The sequence below is a fragment of the Gymnoscopelus braueri genome (assembly GCF_963280865.1).
Source record: "Gymnoscopelus braueri genome assembly, chromosome: 10".
Lineage (NCBI taxonomy): Eukaryota > Metazoa > Chordata > Actinopteri > Myctophiformes > Myctophidae > Gymnoscopelus > Gymnoscopelus braueri.
This window is the reverse complement of record NC_137611.1, coordinates 37,750,107-37,772,416: the sequence shown is the minus strand read 5'-3', so window position 1 is coordinate 37,772,416 and position 22,310 is coordinate 37,750,107. Positions and strand designations below refer to the sequence as shown.

Sequence of the window (22,310 nt, the reverse complement as noted above, 5' to 3'; positions counted from 1 at the left end):
CAACAGCGTTTTTACAATAATAGAGCATACGTTTGATTCCACTATAGTTTTTATGATCAATACATCAATGACTATTGGTGCTTTTATGTAAATAATCATCACTAATGCCTATATAATAACTTAACTGGGTAAAGGCAAATAGAACAGTTAAAACAGTCCGGTAAGTTCAAGAAATTACACTTTTAAAACTTTTAATACCTTGAAAAGACAATACGTATGCCACATCACGTGATTAAGATATCCAAAATCCCAGACGATATCTAGTCTCATATCAGTGATGATTATAATATAGGCTAGATATTGGCCAGCCCTAGCACTACCTTCATGTGTGCATTCATACGGATTCGAGTCCTTGACATGTGACATTGATAACTAAATAACAACGCTAGATGGACATCAAAGAAGATGTGGTTGTGTGGCCTAAATGGAACAGCCTCATTACCTGCTGTAACCCTGGCAATCTAGTTTCTCTAATCCAGTTTCTCTTGCAAAACAAAGTATTTTTAAATTGTAAATAAGTGTGTTTAGATCCACATGCTCTGTGTTAGTGTTTACTGTGATATCTGCCTTACAAGACCAATTATCGCCTGTGCTTCTAACGCAACATATCTTTCTGATCTTGCAAGGAGCCTAATGTTGAGAGCTTGAACCATGTGGTGTTATATGTTGTTTTTTTCTTCTTGGTCACACATTTAGCTGTATGTATTACAGTTGTGTGGCTCTCAAACGAGGCACAAATCCGCTTTGTCAGGGAGGACATTTCCCTACTCGCACAAAACTCAATTTCACATCATCCCATTACGCCTCCTCACTGATTGAAACAGGCTCCATTTGCAGGGGTGGCTGCATTGTGTATGCACTCTATTTGCATGGCAGGGCCAAGGCATAGGCATGCACTTGTAGACATGAGAAATGTGCAGCATTGCTTGGCAGGTCGGCAACATACAGTGGCCCATGTAAATGTAAATGCCGTCATGTAATAAGCTATTTTCTGAAAATGGAAGACGACTGTGATACCGCTCGCCTGATATGATGTATGCTATTACTACTTCACTGTTGATTGATTGATGTACACTTGCCGTTACATTAACAGGAACAAAATAGTTATTTCTGCAGGGACGCCAGTAGAGATAGATGGCTAGTGGATGTGGCCCTAGGATGAACCAAGGGTTGGAGCTTCTATTCACCTTGCTCTCGGCTCAGCCATGAGGGTAGAACTGGAATGCTAAACAACTGCAAGAAAATGTAATGAAATATGGATTGATCTACTTCTGGGTTCTATGACACGGGGCAGGGAGAGGTTTTATCCCCCATGCAACTGTAGACCTTGTTCTCTCTCCCATAATGATTTCTACCAACGGGTGACCTCGACCAGACATTTTGCTTGATTACGAGGTCTGTCTCGCCAGTCCTTTTTCCCCAGCCTGATGTTAATCCCTCTCCGGACAAATAGGTACTGCTTCTGATCTCAAACCATGTACTATAAGAAGCTGGCTGGCTGTCATATAATCAAGACAGAATGACTAGGGGAGCTAGTGTTCAAATTACGGTCTTAGGCATGCACACACTTAGAAATACACTGCAGCAGTTTGTGAGTGAAGTGTATAGTGTGTGTGTGTGTGTGTGTGTGTGTGTGTGTGTGTGTGTGTGTGTGTGTGTGTTGGACGGTGTGGGTTTTATGTGTTGTACAGTGACACATTAGCGATCGGTATGACGTTTGCGTTCTGTTCTTCTCAAAGTTGCTGACTCTCAAACACGAGTCACGACCAGCGATCAATAAAAGGTCATGTAGTGTAACAGAATCTTGAACGAGGTAGAATTCAGCGCTCAAGAGTCTCAGACATGCTGTGAACGCGCTACACACATACACACACACACATACATTGAGAGTGTAGCCCCTGTGTTATACTTAAAACACGTGGCCCATGACTCCCTCTTCTCTCCCCTCTAAGCTCTTGGCTCTGCGGCTTGTTTTGGGAAGATGGATGGAGGTTCATTTGGTTTCATTAGAGCGCCTCTCTTATTTATAGCCCGTCCGTGGCAGGGCCAGGTTGGCCCCATTGTGCCCCTGCTAGGATGTTGGGGGCGGTGGCGTTGATGAAACATTCCTGTGTTAAGGGCGTATTCTCTGAGAAGAGCACTGCTTGTTTAGGTGTGTGTGTGTGTGTGTGTGGGGGGGGGGGGGGTGACAATGCAAGAAGCTAGCGCGAGGCCACTGCAACTCGATTCTGCCAGTCCTGCCTAGCTACAGAGTCTCTATTTGAGAAGCTTCTTTCGTCCCCCATGTCAAACTGGGCTGCCTCGGCTTTATTTGTATTGGGCTATGTAATTACACTACTAGCAAGGATGTGGCGCACACCACTGCAATCCCTTGCTTTGACGGAAATAGAATAAAAGTCGACACAAATGTCGTCTCAACTCAAAGAGCGTCACCACCGAGACATGGAATGGAGTGAGGACCCGCTACACAGAGCCTTTGCTCTGAAAAGAACACACACTGTCATATTAAGGGATGCGCTGTTTGAGAAGTTTGCCGTTCCACACAGCTCCAATCCCAAAACCTGACCCTACCTTCCTCTCTCCTCCAACTCTGCTGCTCAGCCCGAGAGATTACCACTCTGCAACCCTGGAGCTGGGGATGCTGTCTGCCTCGTAATATGAGGGCTAATCCCCTGTCTCCTCCCTACAAATCTCCTCCCTGATAAAAGTGGCTGCTTCTACATCAGCAAACACGGAGGGGGGTTTGTGCTGGGTTCAGCCTCCTCGGATCACATTCAAGACAACAGCGTTAGGGTTGGCGGTTTGGAGGCACATTTGGTCCAAAGGCTTTGCATCTCATGTTAAAGTTACAATCTGTACGTTTTATGTGCATAGAAAGACAACAGTGGATTTAACTGCAAAGATGTCCGAACTATCTATTGTCCAATCCGGTGTGTCGTCTGCTTCAGATAATTACTGACTGTCAACCAGAAAGTGAACTACCTGACACCAGGGTCTAACTTTCTCAAGAGTAGAGAGACTACCTCCAACTACTGCAGATGGGCTAGTATCTTAATATACTCTACAATACAGAGTGGTTAAGATAACATTTGATTTAAGTCCTGGATTGTAGCTAAACCAACAATTACAACCGGGGTAGGCCTGATAGTTTGATGTAAATGAAATAGCATTTTGTATATCTATTTGATTCATTTTGTGTGATTATAGCCTTGTGTACACTGGCCAAAGAATCCAACATGTGTAGCCTATGCTGTCCATTGCCCTGTATCTCCTGTGGCTGACAGTAGTAATGACAGGGTTATTAGCTGTGTCAGACATCTCAAACTGTTGTGCTTTATAGATGGTTCTCACAATGTCCATTCCCCATGCACATTCATTAGCTTTCTGACCTGAATATGTTATCCTAATGATCCGTGCCCTGCTGCCGTGACTAGACACAAGGCCTCACTTGAAAGGAATACAATTCCTCAGATATCTGTTGACTTATTCCTCAGATCTTACACCAGTCGTACACTGGCTACGTGACCAGCCCTTGATCATTGCATCAATCTTTAGTAATTGTATACGATTTCTGGTTGGAAGCTTTAGCTCGTAGAGTCGACTCCTTATGAATGATTTACAGGTTGGCAAAGTTACTTCTTAACCCATTTAGACCTGAGGCCGATTTTAAAAACGCCTTCTAAATTCTAACCTAAGTTTTCAGAAAAACTATTTTTTAATTCAAACAATTTGAAAGCAATCTGATGCTTTCCCGGTTTTAAAGGTAACAACGTATAGGCTTTCCCGGTCTTAATAGGTTAAATATCTGCAGACCTACATAATTCCCCAGACACATTCACTATAAATGGTAAATGGACTACATTTATATAGCGTCTTTCTCCAAAGCGCTTTCAAATGTTTTTTTCACATTCACCCATTCACACGATGGTGGAGGAGGAAACCATGCGAGGCGAAAACACCAACCTGCTCATCGGGAGCAGTTAGAGGTTCAATGTCTTGCTCAAGGACACTTCAACACACACACACACAGCCAGGAGGAGCCGGGGAACCTTCCAATACCAAGACGGCTGCTGTACCTCCTGAACCACTGCCACAAACTGACTTGACTATTAGCAAAGATCTGATCTTTCCCAGTGATGGCTGGTTAACCCATAAAGACCCATAAGGAACGCATCTGTGTCATTTTAGATTTGAGCTATAACCATTATTTTACACTTTGGCTATTCAAAAATAGCAGATGTACAAGCTCATAGCGTGGTACCAAGTGCCACGCTATGAGCTTGTAGATCTGCTATTTTTGAAAAATCTTGAAAATGTGTGCAAATCTTTGAATATATATATTTTTTTGAAACATTTTAACTCAAATCTTTGTTCTTGAGGTCCCTGGAACAAAATATTTTACAAATATCTGCTTAAAAAAATATATTATTCTAAGATTTTCAAAGATATTCACAATTTTTCAAAAATGGCAGATCTACAAGCTCATAGTGCCGCGGTATGAGCTTGTAGATCTGCTATTTTTGAGTAGCCCAAAGAAGTCTAAAAAATGACACAGATGACTTCCTGGATTGAATGGGTTAATCTTCCAACAATTGGCCAGTGGCAGTTTACAGGAGGGTATATCCTGTGGTATTGGTATGTGATAATTTCCTACGAGGCTGATTACTACTTCCTGAATGGCTATTCCCCTGTAGCGAGTTGGGCTTGTTGAGGCAGTCTGTGGAGCCTGCAGATCTGGATTCAAAGGCCGGCATGGTCACATGCTCCAGCATGATCACCTACGTTTATAACAAGCCATACGTTTATAACCATTTAACCCATTAAAACAGGGGAACGCATCTGTGTAACCACTTTAAACCATTATTTTATAGTATACTTTGGCTATTCAAAAATAGCAGATGTACAAGCTCATTACGCGGCACAGAGTGCCGCACTATGAGCTTGTAGATCTGCTATATATATTATTTAAGCAAGCATTTTTAACTCAATCTTTGTTCTGGGGGTCCCTGGAACTAAAGATGTTCAGAGGGGGGTCGGCAGGCCAAATACATATAATTTTGGAGGTCCTTGACATGAAAAAGTTTGAGAACCACTGATATAGTAACATACGTTCAGAAAGGATTTGGAAGACATTTTGTAGAATCGGAAGTTAAAGGGATACTTCACTTTCGGCGGGGGGAAACATTTAAAAAATATATTAAAAATAAATGAAAAAAGTAATGGAAAATTCATGGCCCCCTCACGCATTAGAGTGTCCTACTAATGTGTGAGGGGGCCTTTATTTTGCCATAACTTCTTTCATTTTTTTATATATATATTTGTAATGTTTATTTTATGTGAAAGTGAAGTATCCCTTTAACCTCGGGCCTTAATGGGTTAACCAGTCTGTGGCATTACTACTGCATGCTTTGATGACGACGACATTGGCTGTGATGGCCTTACATTTGTTGACCTGACAGAGGCACTTTAGGGGGCGGCAGGGTGGGTGGTGCGTTGAGTGTCAGGTCCTGTCCCTGTGTGTCTTGTCTAGCCTGCTTGATGGCCTGGTGTTCACTCTAATCATTGTCAGAGAACAAGGCGGCGTGTCAGGGAGAATTTGGCTGGATCTTTATTTTCAACACCATGTCGCGGATGCTCAGTCAAACGTCATGAGTCGTACACAAGTGGACTGCAGCTTTGGCTGCATGTCGGGTGTTTGTGTGAGCGAGTGTGTGTGCATTTGTTGTTTGTGTCCTCGTATGTGGTTAAACCTGCGCACACGTGCCTGTATCCATACATGCGCACACGACACAAGCGCCTTTATGCACCCACACTCTCTTGACGAACACTTGGAGAATTTTGTTCTGCCTTTGTTCTTGACTCTAGTTTTTCTGTCTGTCTTTTAGTCAATTACAGAACTATTTGGCCGTGAAAAGTTTAGCCTTTTAACTTAATTAATTCATTAATGAAATGTTTATTATTTTATTTTTAAGTTTTAGTTAACAAGCATATTTCTTGAAGATGAGGACATCATAAAAAAAATCTTGGATAAAGATAATTAATTTAGCCCAATTTCCTGTTTTAGCCGGGGGGTGGGGGTAATAAATGTGGGCAAAGCCATTTCACAGATTTATCCATTAAACAGGGCTATTTGATTAGTCTGCAAAATCCTACAAACCCAAGTCAACTCAGGATTTGTTTAGCTGGAACTATCCTAGAGAAAGAGAGCGGGAGAGAGCGAGGGAGTGTGTGTGTGTGCGTGCGTGCGTGCGTGCGTGAGTGTGCCTTGTTACCAAACGGTTGCTCTACACTGGAGGTAATTGATAGTCTGGAGGTTGTCTCAGCTGCAGGTAAATCCTATGTGCAGCTGCAGGGTGAGGGAGGCAGGGCCAGGAGAGTGGGTATAAATAAGTCTACTAAGGACTAAGAATTCAGAATAACTAGAGGCATGGTGGGAAAAGAAAAACACAGAGAGGTAAGACAGCATGTCCCAAACAGAAGGAGTTTTTTTTTTCCTCCACAAGACTACATTTAGCGCCACCTTTCTCTCACCGGGACTGGCACCAAATTAGCTTATGTTGCCTTTTACTCAGGATTCCTTGCTCACTTGGCGCACAATGCCAAAGCACGTAAGCTTGTAGTGGCTTACACTTCTCTCCTTAAATGTTTCCAGATCAGATTAAAAGTCGTTGCTCTGCTTTGAACAGGGGACTGTAAAGATGCTGAGAGAGAGAGAGAGGGGTGGGGGGGCTGAGTGAGAGATTCATAGGCGGTAATGAGGACATTGGTGGAGTGCAGGTCGTGGTGTTGTGGCTCTGGCCTGTCACTATAATGGACCTTCCTATTCAGTCAGCGATCGATTGTGCTACTCACGGCCTCATCCGCCTGTTGTTCCTCACTCTTCCTGTCTGTCAGTCTGCCACCTTGGAGATGGAGGACCAGGCAGGCAGAATCCTTCCCCAGACGACTGATACAGGGGCCAGATATTTTCTCATTACCTGAAAGAGAGTTGCCTGAGGTTAGAAGTCCAGGAATGCCAGTGCGATTCTACAGTTTCTTTGGTTAAGGCAAGTGCAACAGAAAGCCTCAGTCCTGGGGTGGTTGAATTAGCGGTAGCTGCCAGCCAAGTGCTGGTATTTGGTTGTGGCGGCTGGCACGAACTGTAAATCTGACACTTTGGAACTTAACCTGCCATCACCTGGAGTTCCTGGGGTGTGATCTAGGAACGGAAGGACAAAGGAAGTGTCACAGTTCTAGAATCTGCGGAAGAAAGAGGCAGTCTGCTACCTGTCTCAATACACTGATTAACCACTTAAACCTTATATAATTTGTTAAAGTTAAATAGCTGATCCACAAGTTCACATTGCGTCATATTGCGACTGATTATTTTCCTATTATGACTTGCCCTGAATAGGGCCACTAGGGTTCATGTGGTTAACAAGTAAGTACCAACGCTTTAGCTGTGGGCCTTAGTAAAGATCAGCTCGCTCTGCTAGTGATAAACATAGGGTTATACATAGGGCCATTATTCTTATGTTTTATTGCATTGTAGTGTGGTGAATTCAGCCCCTGCTGTCCGTTGTGGTGGAACAGGGGACAAGACAGTTGAGCTGAGAATCCGTCATTCTGGTGCCCTTTATCGGCCGTTCCCTGCCTATTCTGCACTCAGCTATTTTACATTTTAAATCCCTGGGCCTCTGGAGAGCGATGGGGATATATAGCTCCATCTGCTCCAACAGACTGGCTCATAGCTCAGACATAGACAGGAAGAGTGAGAGAGAGAGAGAGAGAGAGAGAGGACATGATCGCGGGAGGGAGAGGCCGGGGGATAGAGTGAAACCCAGGCTGACAGAAAGACAGAAAGGCTTATTAGAATCTGCCTCCTTTCTGTAGTTAGACAGTGTCTTCCAGAGTAGAACGTAGGCAAGGAGCTGGTTTAAGACCTCTGGGATCCTAACCCTCCCTCTACCCATTTGGAATGTCAGCTCTGCCACTCGAGGCAATTTAGGTCTAAGCAGTTTGACGCAGACCTGGGATCTTGTCCTGTTCAGCAGATAACACAGTGGCATGTTTGCCCCAAGCAAATTCCCATGTTAGCATATATGTTTATATATTTAAACATTTTCTCGTCAAGGAGTCACTAACCCGCGCATGGTTCCGAAACCCTCTTGTCTCTCGTGTGAGAGCTTTCCTGTATCCGCCATATCATTCTGAGCAGCAGTGGAGATCCTGGTTCCCTGCCCCTCTCTGAGAGTTAGCCTAACCCTTCCCTCTGTCAACAATAGGGCTTGTTCTGCTGTACCTTGAACCACAGAGGATTATTTTTCCTGTCTCTTTTACATGCACGGTTGTAAGATGAAATAACAAAACCCTTGTGTCAATATACAGCTCCGTCGCCACTTTCCACCTCACACTGAAGGGAAAAAGAAAAAAAACCCACAATGGACTCGTTTGTTCTCTCCCAGCCAATTTGAAATAAGCCTGGACGAGCACACCTAGTTCTAGCAAGAAATACAAAAAAACAAAACAAAAGGAAGTGGGACACATTATACTTTGCTATAATAATGACATTCTACTTCAGATACTTTCTTTTTTTTTACACCATGTTCAAATTATTTGATTATACTATATACACTATACTATATACACTATTACGCTATTTCATATATTAGTGTTCCAGACATTTTTGCCTACAGCTGTCCGAGATGCAGTTCTGTCATCAAGCTCAGGACTTTCGTTCGCATGGAGGCCCCAGGAGGTTTCCTGCCGGCCTCTGGCTTCAGTTCCAGGCCGTTACAGTCTATAATCTGGCCTGACACCAAGCTGATTTACAATAGCCAACTAGCCTAAGCGTTGACTGACTAAGGGTAATTGATTTAGAACAGTGAACACACCTGCTGAAAGGCATGGAGTTCCTGCTACCCATTCATCCCCTTTTTATCATCTGCTTGAAAATTAAAGCCTAGTTCTCTGTTCCCTGTGCTGCCTGAAGAATCCTTACAATCGCTATTCCTCTGTTGGTTTAATTAATAACGTTTAAACGTACCACGACGGAAAGAGAAACTGTACACAGTCTATTTGAAAGGATGTTAATGAATAAGCATGGTTAATGCGGTCTTGCTTTTACACATTGACTTATAATTATAAATTAGCCTTAAACCGAACACAAATTCATCACAATTGATGTAAGCTATCAATATTATTTAAACTGATCGATCTTGTGCTCTGGTTCGAGCCAATGTCGCAACAACAGCAACCTCTGTTTGGCTGCCCCCAGACCGAGAGAATGTCTTATTTGCCAGCTTTGTCTGCTCACATGCCTCTACTCTTGTTGGGGTTGCGTGTGTGTGTGTGTGTGTGTGTGTGGGGGGGGGGGGGGGGGGGTTAGTAGTAGTTGCATGGTGGGGGATTTGGGGGGGTTCCAGCCCTTCTGTGCTGCCTAGCCATTTTTTACGGCACCATCTGTCCACAAATAAACTTTGAAGTGGTGACGTCTTAGGTTAGGGTCTTTCTCGCTTGCCAGCATACATTTTGTTTTGATATATATGCACATCTGCTATGGTGAACGTGTCTGGGTTTATATAGCTAATTTTATCCTCAGCCATAGAATCATTCTTAATCACTCTCAAATAAAAACAGGCTTTTCGACACTTAGATAAGGTATTAGGCGGTTTTAGGTATATTTAGAAATACCCAGTTGCCACATGCATAGCTTCTTGCTCTTTTATTTAAAAAGCGATCATTTTCATAGGTCAAGGTGTACCAAGTTGGCTCATATCAAATTTGTGTTCTATCATTGTGAGATTGGACGTTTGCGAGGAATTCCTTGTATTTCACAGTTGTTGACCATATTCATTCCTCTCCAATCGCCTGCATAGTTTGACTGCTTTTATTGTAAGGTAAACATGTCCCTTAGCTGCTGAAGTTTGCGGTTTTGAACAAGGACAATGTTCCATTATGCATGATCAGCTCAGGTGATATAGGGTTGGTATGCACGGCATTGCTTTTATATGATGAATGTCTGTTTTATATTGAGCCTGCCTTTGATTGATTGCGGGCCCTTTTGCCAAGCACTATGTAGCATAAGCCATTTATTCCTTGCTCTGCAAGTTGACAACGCCAATAATCACTCTCCAATAAATTCAAATGGAAGTGGCACTCTGGTATGTCTGTTCAGCCTTGTGTAATGCATATCACTTTTCATTCCCGGATTGATTTGCGGCCGAAAAAGATTGGTGGTCTCCCAGAGGTGATTGTAAATACCCATTTCATTGGTAATTTATAGAGGTCCTTGAGTTTTGTTAAATGTTCACCCAAGCGGACTAAAGGCCAATCGACACTATATCATATGGATGCGGCCTTATATGCCGCCGTCACTGCATTCTGTTGAGACGTGACTCAGTACTTCAACCAGTCAGGGCATGATCAGAAGGCCAGCTCAGTAAATTCACTCCTCACGCTTCGTGGATTCATCATCGTGTTCATGATGCGTCATCAGGAATGGCTGCTATGTGTACTATTGCGCAATTATTCCAAGTGGCCCTAACTTCACCTGGTTGAATTTGTACCCGCATCCATAGACACTGAGCAATCACGTCAACACTTTCACTTGAGTTCAACACAATCAGAGGTCAGTGTTCTTTACGTTTGGTTACTCGTCTTAAGGACGCGTGCTGTTCTTCTTATCTCTAGGTTTGTCGCGCCACTCCATCTTCTTCCCGGCAGTAAAGCGTTAACAATTAACTCGGAGGGAATCGGCTCGTAAACAAAAGCTCTGTAAAGCCCAATAGGTCACAGGACATTACCCTTTCTTTGGTGAATTTCAATGCAGGGCCTTGTCACGACCCTGTTAAGGCTATGCACCGTCAATCTTATGGAAGCAGCGTGGTGCCTGAGGGCAGTTTGGAGAGAAGAAGCGATTCCACTACCCGCCTTTTACACTTTCATTCTCACTCTGCTGTGGTGCGGAAGGCCAGCGTTTCTCCTTGCAGAGTTTATCTTTCTCCATGCTATCGGTTGCCTAGGTACCAAAAGAACACAATGTGTGTGTGTGTGTGTGTGTGTGTGTGTGTTTTGAGTGTGATGAACCTTCCAGTGCAGGGAAGAATCATCAAGGACCGTGTTTATGGAGCCGTCACAGCCGTCTGCACCAACACAATCCTTGCACTAACTTTATCACCTCCAGAGATGGTCATGATTAGCCCTGCACACAACACAGTCGTATATCTCATCTGCCCCACCTCCCTATGCTCAGGATGAGCCAATAAACGGAGGGCAGGGGGGATGGGGGGGAAGGGGCCTGGGGGGTATTGACAGGGCACAGGGCAATGTTAGTTTGGCCGGTAGCGTTCTTACCTTGGGCTGCCCTGCAGCTAGCTGTGTATTGGATTGCTTGTAGTGAGCCGTTTGTGTATGGGTGGTCACACACACACACACACACACACACACACACACACACACACACACACACACACACCGGGGGAGGTTAGTAACACCTGTGTGGCAGGCAGCTGATGTGGGTGGTCCAAGCCGGGTATTATTGATTCTCCAACCCCCATTACACATTCACTCACTTCTCGGTTATTATTGACCTGCTGATGGATAAACGGATGGAAAACCAATTAGTTAATTAACAGACATTACGCATGACACACACATTTACACACACAACACAAACCATCCACCAGGATCCAGATTGGCATTTTTACAAAGATGTAAGGCATCTGTGTCACGCAACCTCACAAGGACAAGGCATTGACACTAAAATGCTCTCAGTCTCTCTCTGTCTCTCTCTGTCTGTCTGTCTGTCTCAGTCTCTCTCACTCTCTCTCTCTCTCTCTCTCTCTCCCCACATCGCGGCAGACAATGCCTCCCTGTGAGCTGAGCCGCTCACTTGTTTTTTTTCTTCTCTTCCACACTGCAGCATTTCCACTTTTCATATCCCCCCCCTCCTTCCACAAGCATCACCACCACACCACTACAGACAAGCCACTGCACAGCCAACACATACGGACGCCAAAGTGTCCCACGGTATATTCCGTGTGCAGCTGGGAGGCACCAAGCTGCACCACCAGTATAAATAAGTAGCAAAATAAATAGAGAAGAAACACGGCTCTAGGAACGCATCTCATTGAAGATGAAAAGCATCTGCCTCTCCCTGGCATCTGCCGTGAAAGATATCCCTCCTCCGCCAAGGGTTTGGAGCACAGCGAGTGGCCAAGTCTATCTTACTCACTCACTCACTCACTCACTGTCTACCTACTGACTCGAACCGACGCTAGGCTGGTTGCACTTTTAAAAAAACAATAAACTTTAAGCCGACCAAACTTTGTGTGATTTACGTTCATTTTAAACTTGGGGCATTAACGCATTCAATCCGGGAACGCATCCGTGTCATTTTAGATTTCTTTTGGGCTATTCAAAAATAGCAGATATACAAGCTCATAGCGCGGCACCGAGTGCTGCGCTATAAAATATAAAACGAAATATAAAATGTTCGTTTTATATTTTTAAAAACCCAAATCTTTGCTTCTGGGGATTCTACAAATGTCTTCTTTTTTTGCTATAATAACAGTGGTTCTCAAACCTTTTCATGTCAAGGACCCCCAAAATGATATTTATTTGGCCACGGACCCCCATCTCAAAATATGTTGCTCCAGGGATCCCCAGAAGCAAAGATTTGAGTTACAAATGTTCTTTTGAAAAATTATATATATTCAAAGATATAGCTCTGTTTTTGTATATCTGCTATTTTTGAATAGCCAAAGTATAAAATAATGGTTAAAGTGGTTAAAATCTAAAATGACAGATGCTTTCCCGGTCTTAATGGGTTAACTTGGAAAAAAGAGCCCCCTGAATGTCTTTAGGATTCCGGTCGTGAAGTGGTGGGTGTGATCCAGCTCCTTTGGCACACCGAGCTGTGTGATTTTCTGTGGTCCCCCCCATACTGCTAGAGCTTTGCACATCACAATAAGCTGCTCTCTCATTACCAGTGATGGTGGAAATGCAGGCCCCAAAAAGAGATTCTGGGGGTTGTTGACTTTTTGATTCTATGGCGTTAAATTACTTTAGCTACCCTCTGGGTATTTTCCACAGAAGACTACATGCTGGGAGGAGCGAAGTTCTGCTTGATACAATCACAGCTTGAACTTTCACTCGTGACAGATAAAGTCAGCACCGCGCAAGATGTATGGAAATTCCATGGAGGTATTTGGTAAGGTGTCCCGCATTAAAAATGCGCTCGGTAGATGTTGAAACATCAAAAACGCGTCTCCGTTTCGTGACTGAGAGTGACGAGGCGCTAGCCATTGACGGCACTTGTCTTCAGACGTGCCAAGGCGAAACATTACCATTTCGACACCGTGACTCACAACGTTGCCTCACATCATCTCCCGTTCCCCATCCCTCGACTTATTTTCCTCGCTAGGCAACTTGTCAGAGGAGATTAAAGGAGCATTCAGACAGAAAGAACTCTTGAATTTTTGTTTTGCCTCGTTAAAATCTCTCTCTCTCTCTTGTAGTCCTATGTTTTCCTTGGGCCTGGTTTTTAAAGCGTGTGTGCACGTGCGCGTGGTGGGATGTGGAAGACGTGCCTGGCGTTGTGTCTCTTTTTCCTCGTGTATTGAAATAGCCACATGAGTAATGGCCTGCTTAACACCTCCACAGGCTTTAAGAAAGGAGCGGGTTTGCTTTCTTTTTGTTCTCCTCTCAAGATACTGGAGGCATTGTTTCTCTGGCACTCTACCTTATTTAGCTAAACTGTATAGACTAGAGTTCAGCTGGTCTCCCACCAGGCCTTGAGATATTTCACATTGTTAGTGTGGCCGTCTTGTTTCTGTTTGCACAAAATATCTGCGATCAGCAGTGTTCACACTCTGTTGCAAAGTGTGCGGTGAGATAGAACAGAGTTGGAGCTGAAAAACTTTAATTCAATTGCAATCGACCTTCCGTGAAAGCTTTATACAGAAAAGTTGTGAGCCCTTGAAGACAGAAGTTGACCCACACTATCACTACTTCTCAAACTTCTCTCTTTTTAGTTTTTTTTTCTTTTTTTTCTTTTGTTTTGTTTGTTCGCTTTTCTCTAGAACCGTCGTGGTGCTACCCTTTTAATTCAAAGAAAAGAGAGATATTGTTCCCTACCATATAAGCTTTGCTTTAAAAAGCATTCGATTACACAGTTGGCTGTGGGCAACAGCATGTGGATAAGAAATGTAATTTATTTGGTTGCATGGTCAGGTTTTTCAGGCTGTAATTCTACTTCACCCTTTAGAGAGTGCAGTTCTGAGCGTAAGGTCAGTTATCTTATAAAGCTATTCTAATGCCATGTCATCTAATGCTGGTCTACATCTAATAAAAAGATAATGTTTCTGTTCAGTGTAATAAGTGTAAGCTGCCGGCTTAGTGGAACTATATTATCTTCTCCGTTCATGGGCTATGTTAGCCATAATTAACTTAGCCCTAAATAATACATTAACCCAGCTCTAAATAATAAATCTTATGAAAGTATCAATGCTTGTGTCATTTTTATTTTAAGATGACATTCATTCTAGAGTGTCAAGCTGCCAGCTTAGACAGTGAAGGAGTTAATGTGGCCCATTTGGCCCACTCCTTCCCATCCTAAATCTCATAAAAAGTATTGCTGCTTTTGTGATTTAGTTTTTGCTGCTTTTGTGATTTTGACAGCCTTCACTGGAGAGTGTCGCCTGTGTTCAGACAGCGCAGCCATCCTGTCCGTTGAAGCGCTTGGTTAATCATGGTTAATTTGTCCAACACCTGCAACCACTTTACCAACCAACCATATCCCCCTTGGGAGAGGTATGTTGTGTGTGCTAAGTGTTGCGTGTTGTCATTTGGTGAGATCACAGCACTTTGCATGATTTGAGCCCATCTGGAAGGCAGTGTTTCAATATCTTAATGGGGAACATTAAGTGGGCGGTAGTCCCCTGGGACTCCGTCTCGGCCTCTCGAGAGGTCCCCTTGTTTTTGTGGCAATCTCTTTTGTGATGATGACGCGTTGGTTGGTGTCATTCCTGTGTCCTGACCTCCCCTTCTTTCCAGCATTATTCCTTTTGTATCGGTGTATCGGCGTACCACACATTTGCTTCCTAGCGCAAATGCGCTCCACTTGGCTTTTTCTCTGCCCCAAGCGATGTGTTTGTTGTGGGTATTGGTCGCGCTCACGTTCAGAGACAGCACAAAGATATTCACCACTGCGGATCTGTTCTCTCATTTTTAGCGGAGCATTGCATTTTTGTTTATACCCCATGTCGTCCAAGACGTGGTTAGGACGTTTCTTGCTTTTTATTTTTTATTTTAAATTTTTATCCCACGATTTTGTAACCCTATTTTTTACACCCAGTGCCAATTGTCTATGTAATCCTGGGCACTACCTTCCCTCTGCCAACCTAGGGAGGCCAGGGCCTCTTGCTTTGATACTTAGTTGTTGTGATGCTTATACAGATGCAAATGATAAATCTGTATCTTCTACCAACCAATGACCCCACTTTGGGAGCCAGTGGTTTAGACACATGCTAGAATTGCCTAAATGCCTAAATTGTAAATTGTTATCCTGATTTTTTTCTCTTTTTCTCTTCCTAGGTGTTAGTCTTTGATCGTGTGACAGTGGGAAGTGTCTAGTGGGGGGGGAGGAAGCAGTGCCAACCTGGAACATGGTGCCGAACATTCACCTGTCAGTGCCCCTCCTGCCCAGAGGGGCGGCGCCGTTCCTGCTTCTACTCAGCTACATGGTGTTCTCCTCTCAGGCTGACAGTAAGTAAATGATACTGGCAAACTCCTTGATTCATATTTCAGTGGCATTACTGTTGCTCAATGGTTTTCTCTACCGAATTATTTTGGGGAAGGAATGATAATATAGTAGGTAGCGCGGTTTGTCTTCAGACTTCATTTGAAAATAACTTGTTATACATCCATATTTTATGACCAGTTACAGGACTATATCCCTTGCTGCAGATCCTCTCCTCCTTTAAGTGCCTGTCATTTTTGTATAGCTATTAATAGCTACATTGTTGGACTTTTAGGGTGCAAAGAGCTGTTCAGTTTCCCACTCACTTTTAGCACTGCAATATATGGAATATGAAAATATATAGTGAATATGTTTTCTAATTCTTTACCTGAGGTAAAGAAAGCTGTAGAATTTGTAGTGAAAAGAAGCGTATAGTGAATGCAGTGAAGCGCTCTCATTGGCCCCTATGCCCCGCTGTCGATCTGAATGAAGGTTGCAACTGCAAGACGGAGCTCGGAAAGATGTGTCACTGTTGCCGGGGTCCCGCGGGCCTCTGTAGCGGCCACAAGGCAGCGCCCTTCCGAAGACAGGGTCAGGGACAAAATTAATTCAACACATGACCTCAGCTACGACGCTGTCACAGGGTCACTGTAATTCAATTAGACCCCCCCACCACCACCACAACCATCCTCCAGCCCCAACCCCCAACCCCTGTACGCCAAGGGCCGGTATGGATTGGTTCTGTTGTACCCTTTGCCTTATTCTCACACTCCTCCCGCCCAGTGCCATCACTCTTTTCCTGTCTGTGCCTGTGTCTCCAAATTTGAACTCGGCACCAGCCTGATCTTGCAGCATATTTTTATACTACTGGGTTTTGTTTTGTTTTTAATTGACATAGTCTGGAAAAGGCCTACCGTTGCCTTTGCTGTAAGGTGATAGTAACTATATCAAGCACTTTATCACCTGTGCCCCTCCCCACTCTGAATATTAAGTAATGTCAAAATGTAGTAGCCTGCCTACCTAGGCAGTTTTTTCAGACATCTTTTACAACTAGATTTTCCAAACCCAAATCTAGTCTATGGCGAGGGGCTTCAGTGTGGACTTTCTGTCCTCTTCATGTGTATCTCATCTTTGTACTGTACGCCTTGCTGTCTCCAACTAGGGCAAGACCCCTTTGGTCCTTAATTACAGTAATCATATTTACGGATAAAAAGACTGTCGGGCCTTTTAATTAACAGACAAAGATTGTCTGTGCAGCGACAAACTGGCACTGGCAATTCTGTGAAAGGACACCCAAACACTGAGCCAGCAATAAGCAAACGAGAGAGGAACTGGCAGATTGCACTATACGCAGAAGATAAGGCTGTCTTTGTTAGCGAAATGGCTCATTAGAAGGACGACCAGCTCTGCATCGTTTAACCTACAGTTGTATGTTAATGCCAGCCTCCCTGGGAACAGGCCCAAACCTACTATTACCTAGACTGTAGTGCAAACAGACATAGAATTAAAATAAGACAGCAGGAGAAGGGGGAGGTGGGCACCTACCACAAATGGCGGGGTTGTGCACATTTGTTGCCTGTAATTTGTATGGCTCTCCGTTATGCGAATGTGATAGTCCTGCTTTGCGATTCCCCTGAATTACAGAGCACATTGCAGACAGATTTTTTTTTTGGGTGGGGCGCCTGGCAAGGTTCTGATTACTGGGATTCCGTCTGTCTCTCTTCTTCTCTGATGGAAAGAGTTTCGCCAGACCAAGCAAGCAACCACCGATAGCAGCTTACTATATAACTGATCTCCCAACAAACTCGGGTCTTCCTCTCTTACGGATGCAATACTCCAGCGTTTATATTTCCAGCGTGCAGCGGTTAGTTTAGCTGACATTGGATGGTTATAATAGATGATAGGATAATAGTTATTCTGATGTCCTGCAGGTTTGCTGTAACAGTTCATGAGAACAATATAGGTGCAAACAGGACTCAAGTCTCTCATGGATGTGTTCTGGCACACATCCATCACTGGAATCAAGTGTTCATGGCCAGCCCGTTCATAGTAGGCCATATGCCTTACACTTCTTTTGGCTGCCCAGTGCATGAATTGAAAAGGTGACGTACTTAGTATTGCTGCTTTTCTTCTACCTGTATGATTGCTATAACACTTCAGCTAGCGCTATTGATCAGACTCGGAGCAAATAGGCGTGAAAGACGCCCCTCCCCCACCCACCACCAGCATCAATAATATGGCCCTATGACATCATTCTCGTATCGCCATAGACTAGTCCCACAATACATTGTGATTACTCCGAGTGCTGATCTCAGACGTCCCATCGATCCCCGGGGAGCCCGGCCTAATCAAGCAGCCCTCTATATGGCCTCCTCATACACAATAGACCACCTCCCCAACAAGGACAGCTTCAAAGTCACACACATCCAGCACTTAAATGTAATGGTTATCTTTTTGTTGTGCTGTCATTGTGAGTTATTTCATTCGCTTTAATGCACTTTTGATGTATGTCTCTCTCCCTCTTCCGTTATAATCTTGGGTGGCTTTTCATGTGAGCCTCAGTGAGACCGCAGAGGGTTGTCTGTGTGCCCCCCCCCCCCCCCCCCCAGCCCCCTGAGGCAGAAGGATTACCGCCGGCATCGTAATTAGTTTGATAAGGTTAAAGTGACTTTACTGAACCCACGGTGTCAACCCTTTGGCCTGCAAACCCACATTAATTGTGAATACTTGGCCTTAGAGGTAATTGCTTAACCATAGTGATTGTGTATAGCTCTATGGTTAGAATATGGCACTAACTAGCCACGCTTGTTTCCCACTGGGACTACCTATTCTAATGTCTACGATAAAAAAAATTACCATCCATAAGTTATCTCTGAAGTAGATGGCATAATGTACTCCGTAGACTACAAGCCATTTACTAAATTGATTATGCATTGTTCGACCTCAGACTGGAGCTATGGGGGGGGGGCGGGGGGATGGAATGGGAGTGGTATTGAAAGGGGTGGTGGATAGGATGGACGCCTCTAAATTAGATTGTGTTTTTAAGTGTCCATATGGTCACCCGGTTAAAAAAAAAGAAAATTGACGGAATGGAAATTGATTCTTTTTAAATTAAAAGTAACCATACCCACCTTGGAGAACCACTTGGAGAGTAATGCTGTTAGCACACAGCTGTGGTCCACACCGATCCCGCAGACACATGGGGTGGAAGGTGCTTGGGGTCTGAAACACTAGAAAATATACAACACAATACACAAGGAAATACAAGGGGAAAGGCATCCATGTGGGGGGGAATGTGATAGAGGAAAACCGAAGAAACAGAGGGGAAAAGGGGGAGAATCTTTCACGTGCTACCCCGCCGTGTCAGAAACAGAACGGCGGATGAGAGGAAGGGGTCGACGGAGGTTAATGATCTGAGATTAATAGTTTAATTAGGAAGCTCAAGAGCAGAGCCAAAAGCAGTCGCTGACACCCTTCTGCTGTGGCCTGAATTGAGCGCTGCTGGCATCAGATGACACGATACAGTGGTGTCCTCCACAAAGGGCAGATGAAGTAATCATCATCATCCAGGAACGTTTCATTTCTCTCATTATGGATACTGGCCACTCTACTATGTATGAGTATTTGTCCTTACATAAAACATACCCTTTTACATAAAACATACAAAGAAACACTGAAGCATACGATCAGTTACAGATTTGGGGTTTTCCTGAAATAAAAAAAACACATACAATGTATGTACTTTAAAATGTTTTTTCTCAAAGAGCTGAGGAGAAAATGTTTACATTGCAGGATAAATTTGCCTTCAGTGATAAAGGGTCTAAACTGCATCAATATAAGACTCATGTGTCATGGATTATTGATGTCACCACTCTTTTTTTTTGGCCTGCCACCATAAAATGTTTACAGAGCATCAGTGGTTCCCCAACCCAGAAGACTAAAGTGCTGCCATTTACAACTTCTGGACATGTTACCAGCACGGCACTAAACGTATTGTTTACTCATTGCGGGCCCTCTTAAGGCACATTTACAGGTGTTTAAGTGTACAAACAGCCTGTGGACATGGCACAGCATATATAAACTCAACTGGGTCTGCAGGCATCCACCTAGACTTCTGCAAGATTCTAAATCCAAAGCAAAGCCACAGATAAAACCAGTAAAGCCAGAAGCTGTTTGTTGCCCCCCTTGTGACAGAAAATGTAGGGGGCGGGTCTCCACGGAAGTACTAATCTAGGGGAGGATAACTAATGAGGTTACTGGGGTCGAACAGGGTCACAGGGTGACTGATGATGACGTAACCCCAAAGTAGGGTCTCTGAGTGGACTCGGAGCCACATCTGCAGCTGAGCCCCCGAGCCCTTTACTCACTTCTCCACTCCTTTCACTCTCCCCCTTGCAGCTCCTTAATACCCACCACCCACCCCCTCTGGGGAACACTTAGCATTTCCCCTACACCAGTCGATCAATGACAGGGGCCGGGCCAAGGTGACCGCTGGCCTTTAACCGATGGCATTTAACTAAGCCCCCCAGCAACTCCCTTCATTCTCCTAAAAGACACTTTTACAGACTAGTCATCATTTGCATCACAAAGGTCTCCAGCAGCAGCATACATATTCAAACCACATTTCAAAATGCAAGTTTTCTGGCCCTTTTCATATTTAGTTTTGCATTCAAGTGGCCCCACCGTTGAGACTCAATGCTCACAGAGATCTTCAGATGTCAGTAGCCGGGCGTCCTTCACTGTGTGAAATGGAAAAGTAGCTCTCATATTTAATGAGCTCATTTATCATAAATAAGCTAAATGAACATTGGGTATGACTCTGTATGTAGCCCAGGGGTTGTTTAGATGAGGTCTGCACTTCACTGTGAACATTAATGACTTTGTTTTTGTAGGATAGGCCCTTATACATTAGACCCCCCCCCAGTTCACTGGAGAGTGAGAATAAGAATGCCCATTTTGCAAGGCATTCTGTACCTCAGTTGTTCTTTGACACCGTTATTCCCCAAACAACAAATGATTGTACTTTGTGCTGAGATGGAAGGAAAATCATTAGGCCTTATTGCTCACCCTCATTGCGTTGCCCTTGTTATTTCCCTCAAAATGGTCACTTATGTGATCTTATGAGATTGAACAATGCAGGTGGTTGTTGTTGTCTTGTCTCAAACAATGGAGATGGTGTTTGAAGAGATTGTCCTCCTAAGTGTCTGCCTTTGTCTCTCCTCTCTCTTTTAAACTTCTCCGCCTTAACCAAGGGGCTGACAGGAGAAGCCACAGGTAATGAGTCACGCCAGAATAGACAGGGCGGGCGCCAGTTTAAATACCGCGAGTAATACAAAACCTCAGGCTTCCCTATCATGTGATACCACTCAGCCCACTCATTACCGTCTACGTCTAGGCCCACGTCCTTGCCATCAAAAAGGTCCACAAAGGAGCGTTTATCCGACCTGTTTTTTAAACAACTCGTTTTCCCAACGCTCCCCCAGTCCCCACACACACAATGTCACCAAAGCGTATTGGAAACATTCTCTTTCACTGCCTCGACATGATGATGGCATAGTCAGAGGCAGAGAGACAAGGGCGGGGTTCCGTCTTGTGAGACACTTCTCTGGTTTCATAATGAGCTTGTGAAGATGAAAGTCATTACATAAATGTTGCTCACACTGGGAGGAGAGGAGCGATGGGTAATTGCACTCAGAGTTTATGTTCTTCTCCACTGTCGTGAATAATTCACAGAAGGCAGGAAGGCCCAGATAGAAAGCCTTTCTTCATGATCCAGAGATGGATTGAAAGTTTGATGTTTCTGACTTTCTTTTTATTTATTTTTCTCTACCCCCCCTCCTCCTTCAATAGGTGTAATTCCCTTTTTGCATCAAACATCTCCATGAGATGGAGTCTAGTTTGATAAAGCTGTATCAAAGGCTTCAGCTACAGACATATCACTCCATAAAATAGATTATTTGATGGATTATACATAGATCCAGTTTAACGATGGCATTATATCTTCTTGTAGTGATGGTGGTGATTTAGTTTCAGATCTTCCCTAATTTGCATACACTCTGAGAGGTGCTTGTTATTTGCAACGCAATTTGTAAGAAGAACGACACGCTTGTGATGCTCAGAAACAGAAACGAAGACAGTCGCAAACATGATGTTTATTGGTTTAAACAAACAGCCTGAAGTGCAGTTGACTTTATCGTGGTAAATAACTTGCAAAAAGGAGGCAGCTTTATGTGGAATTAATTGTGAGCAAGTTGCCTGCTAATGGCCTGAAAAGGCTTTAATGGAAGTGTTCCATTAAAACAACCAGTGCTGATACCATCAGACAAATTTCCACTAAGTGTGCTCGTGAAAATGATAACTTGCTAATCCATTATTAATAAGAATTAATGGTTTGCACTCTGCCGCGTGCATATCGATCCCTGATACTCTATTCACCAGAATAGCTCTCCATGGGCAGTCCTGCAGATGCTCATTCTTTTGCCACAACACTGTCATTTAGCCTACTTCCTGCTGTCTCTGCATTCATTACAAGCCTCTTTCTCCGAGGCTCCTGTCGAGGTAGATGTGAACACTGTATTACTGTCTGGGA

The 22,310-nt window shown here is 43.9% G+C and overlaps 1 protein-coding gene across 4 annotated transcripts in view; it reads left to right on the top strand.

Annotated features, from left to right (window-relative positions):
• Positions 1-22,310, top strand: part of ptprfb (protein tyrosine phosphatase receptor type Fb) — a 195,314-nt gene that overhangs the window by 57,854 nt on the left and 115,150 nt on the right. For all 4 annotated transcript variants that reach the window (XM_080440620.1, XM_080440621.1, XM_080440622.1 and 1 more), the window contains exon 2: positions 15,577-15,747. In XM_080440620.1, the coding sequence (XP_080296746.1) occupies positions 15,648-15,747 (100 nt within the window). In that variant the 5' untranslated portion in view covers positions 15,577-15,647. The remainder of the gene's footprint in view (positions 1-15,576; positions 15,748-22,310) is intronic.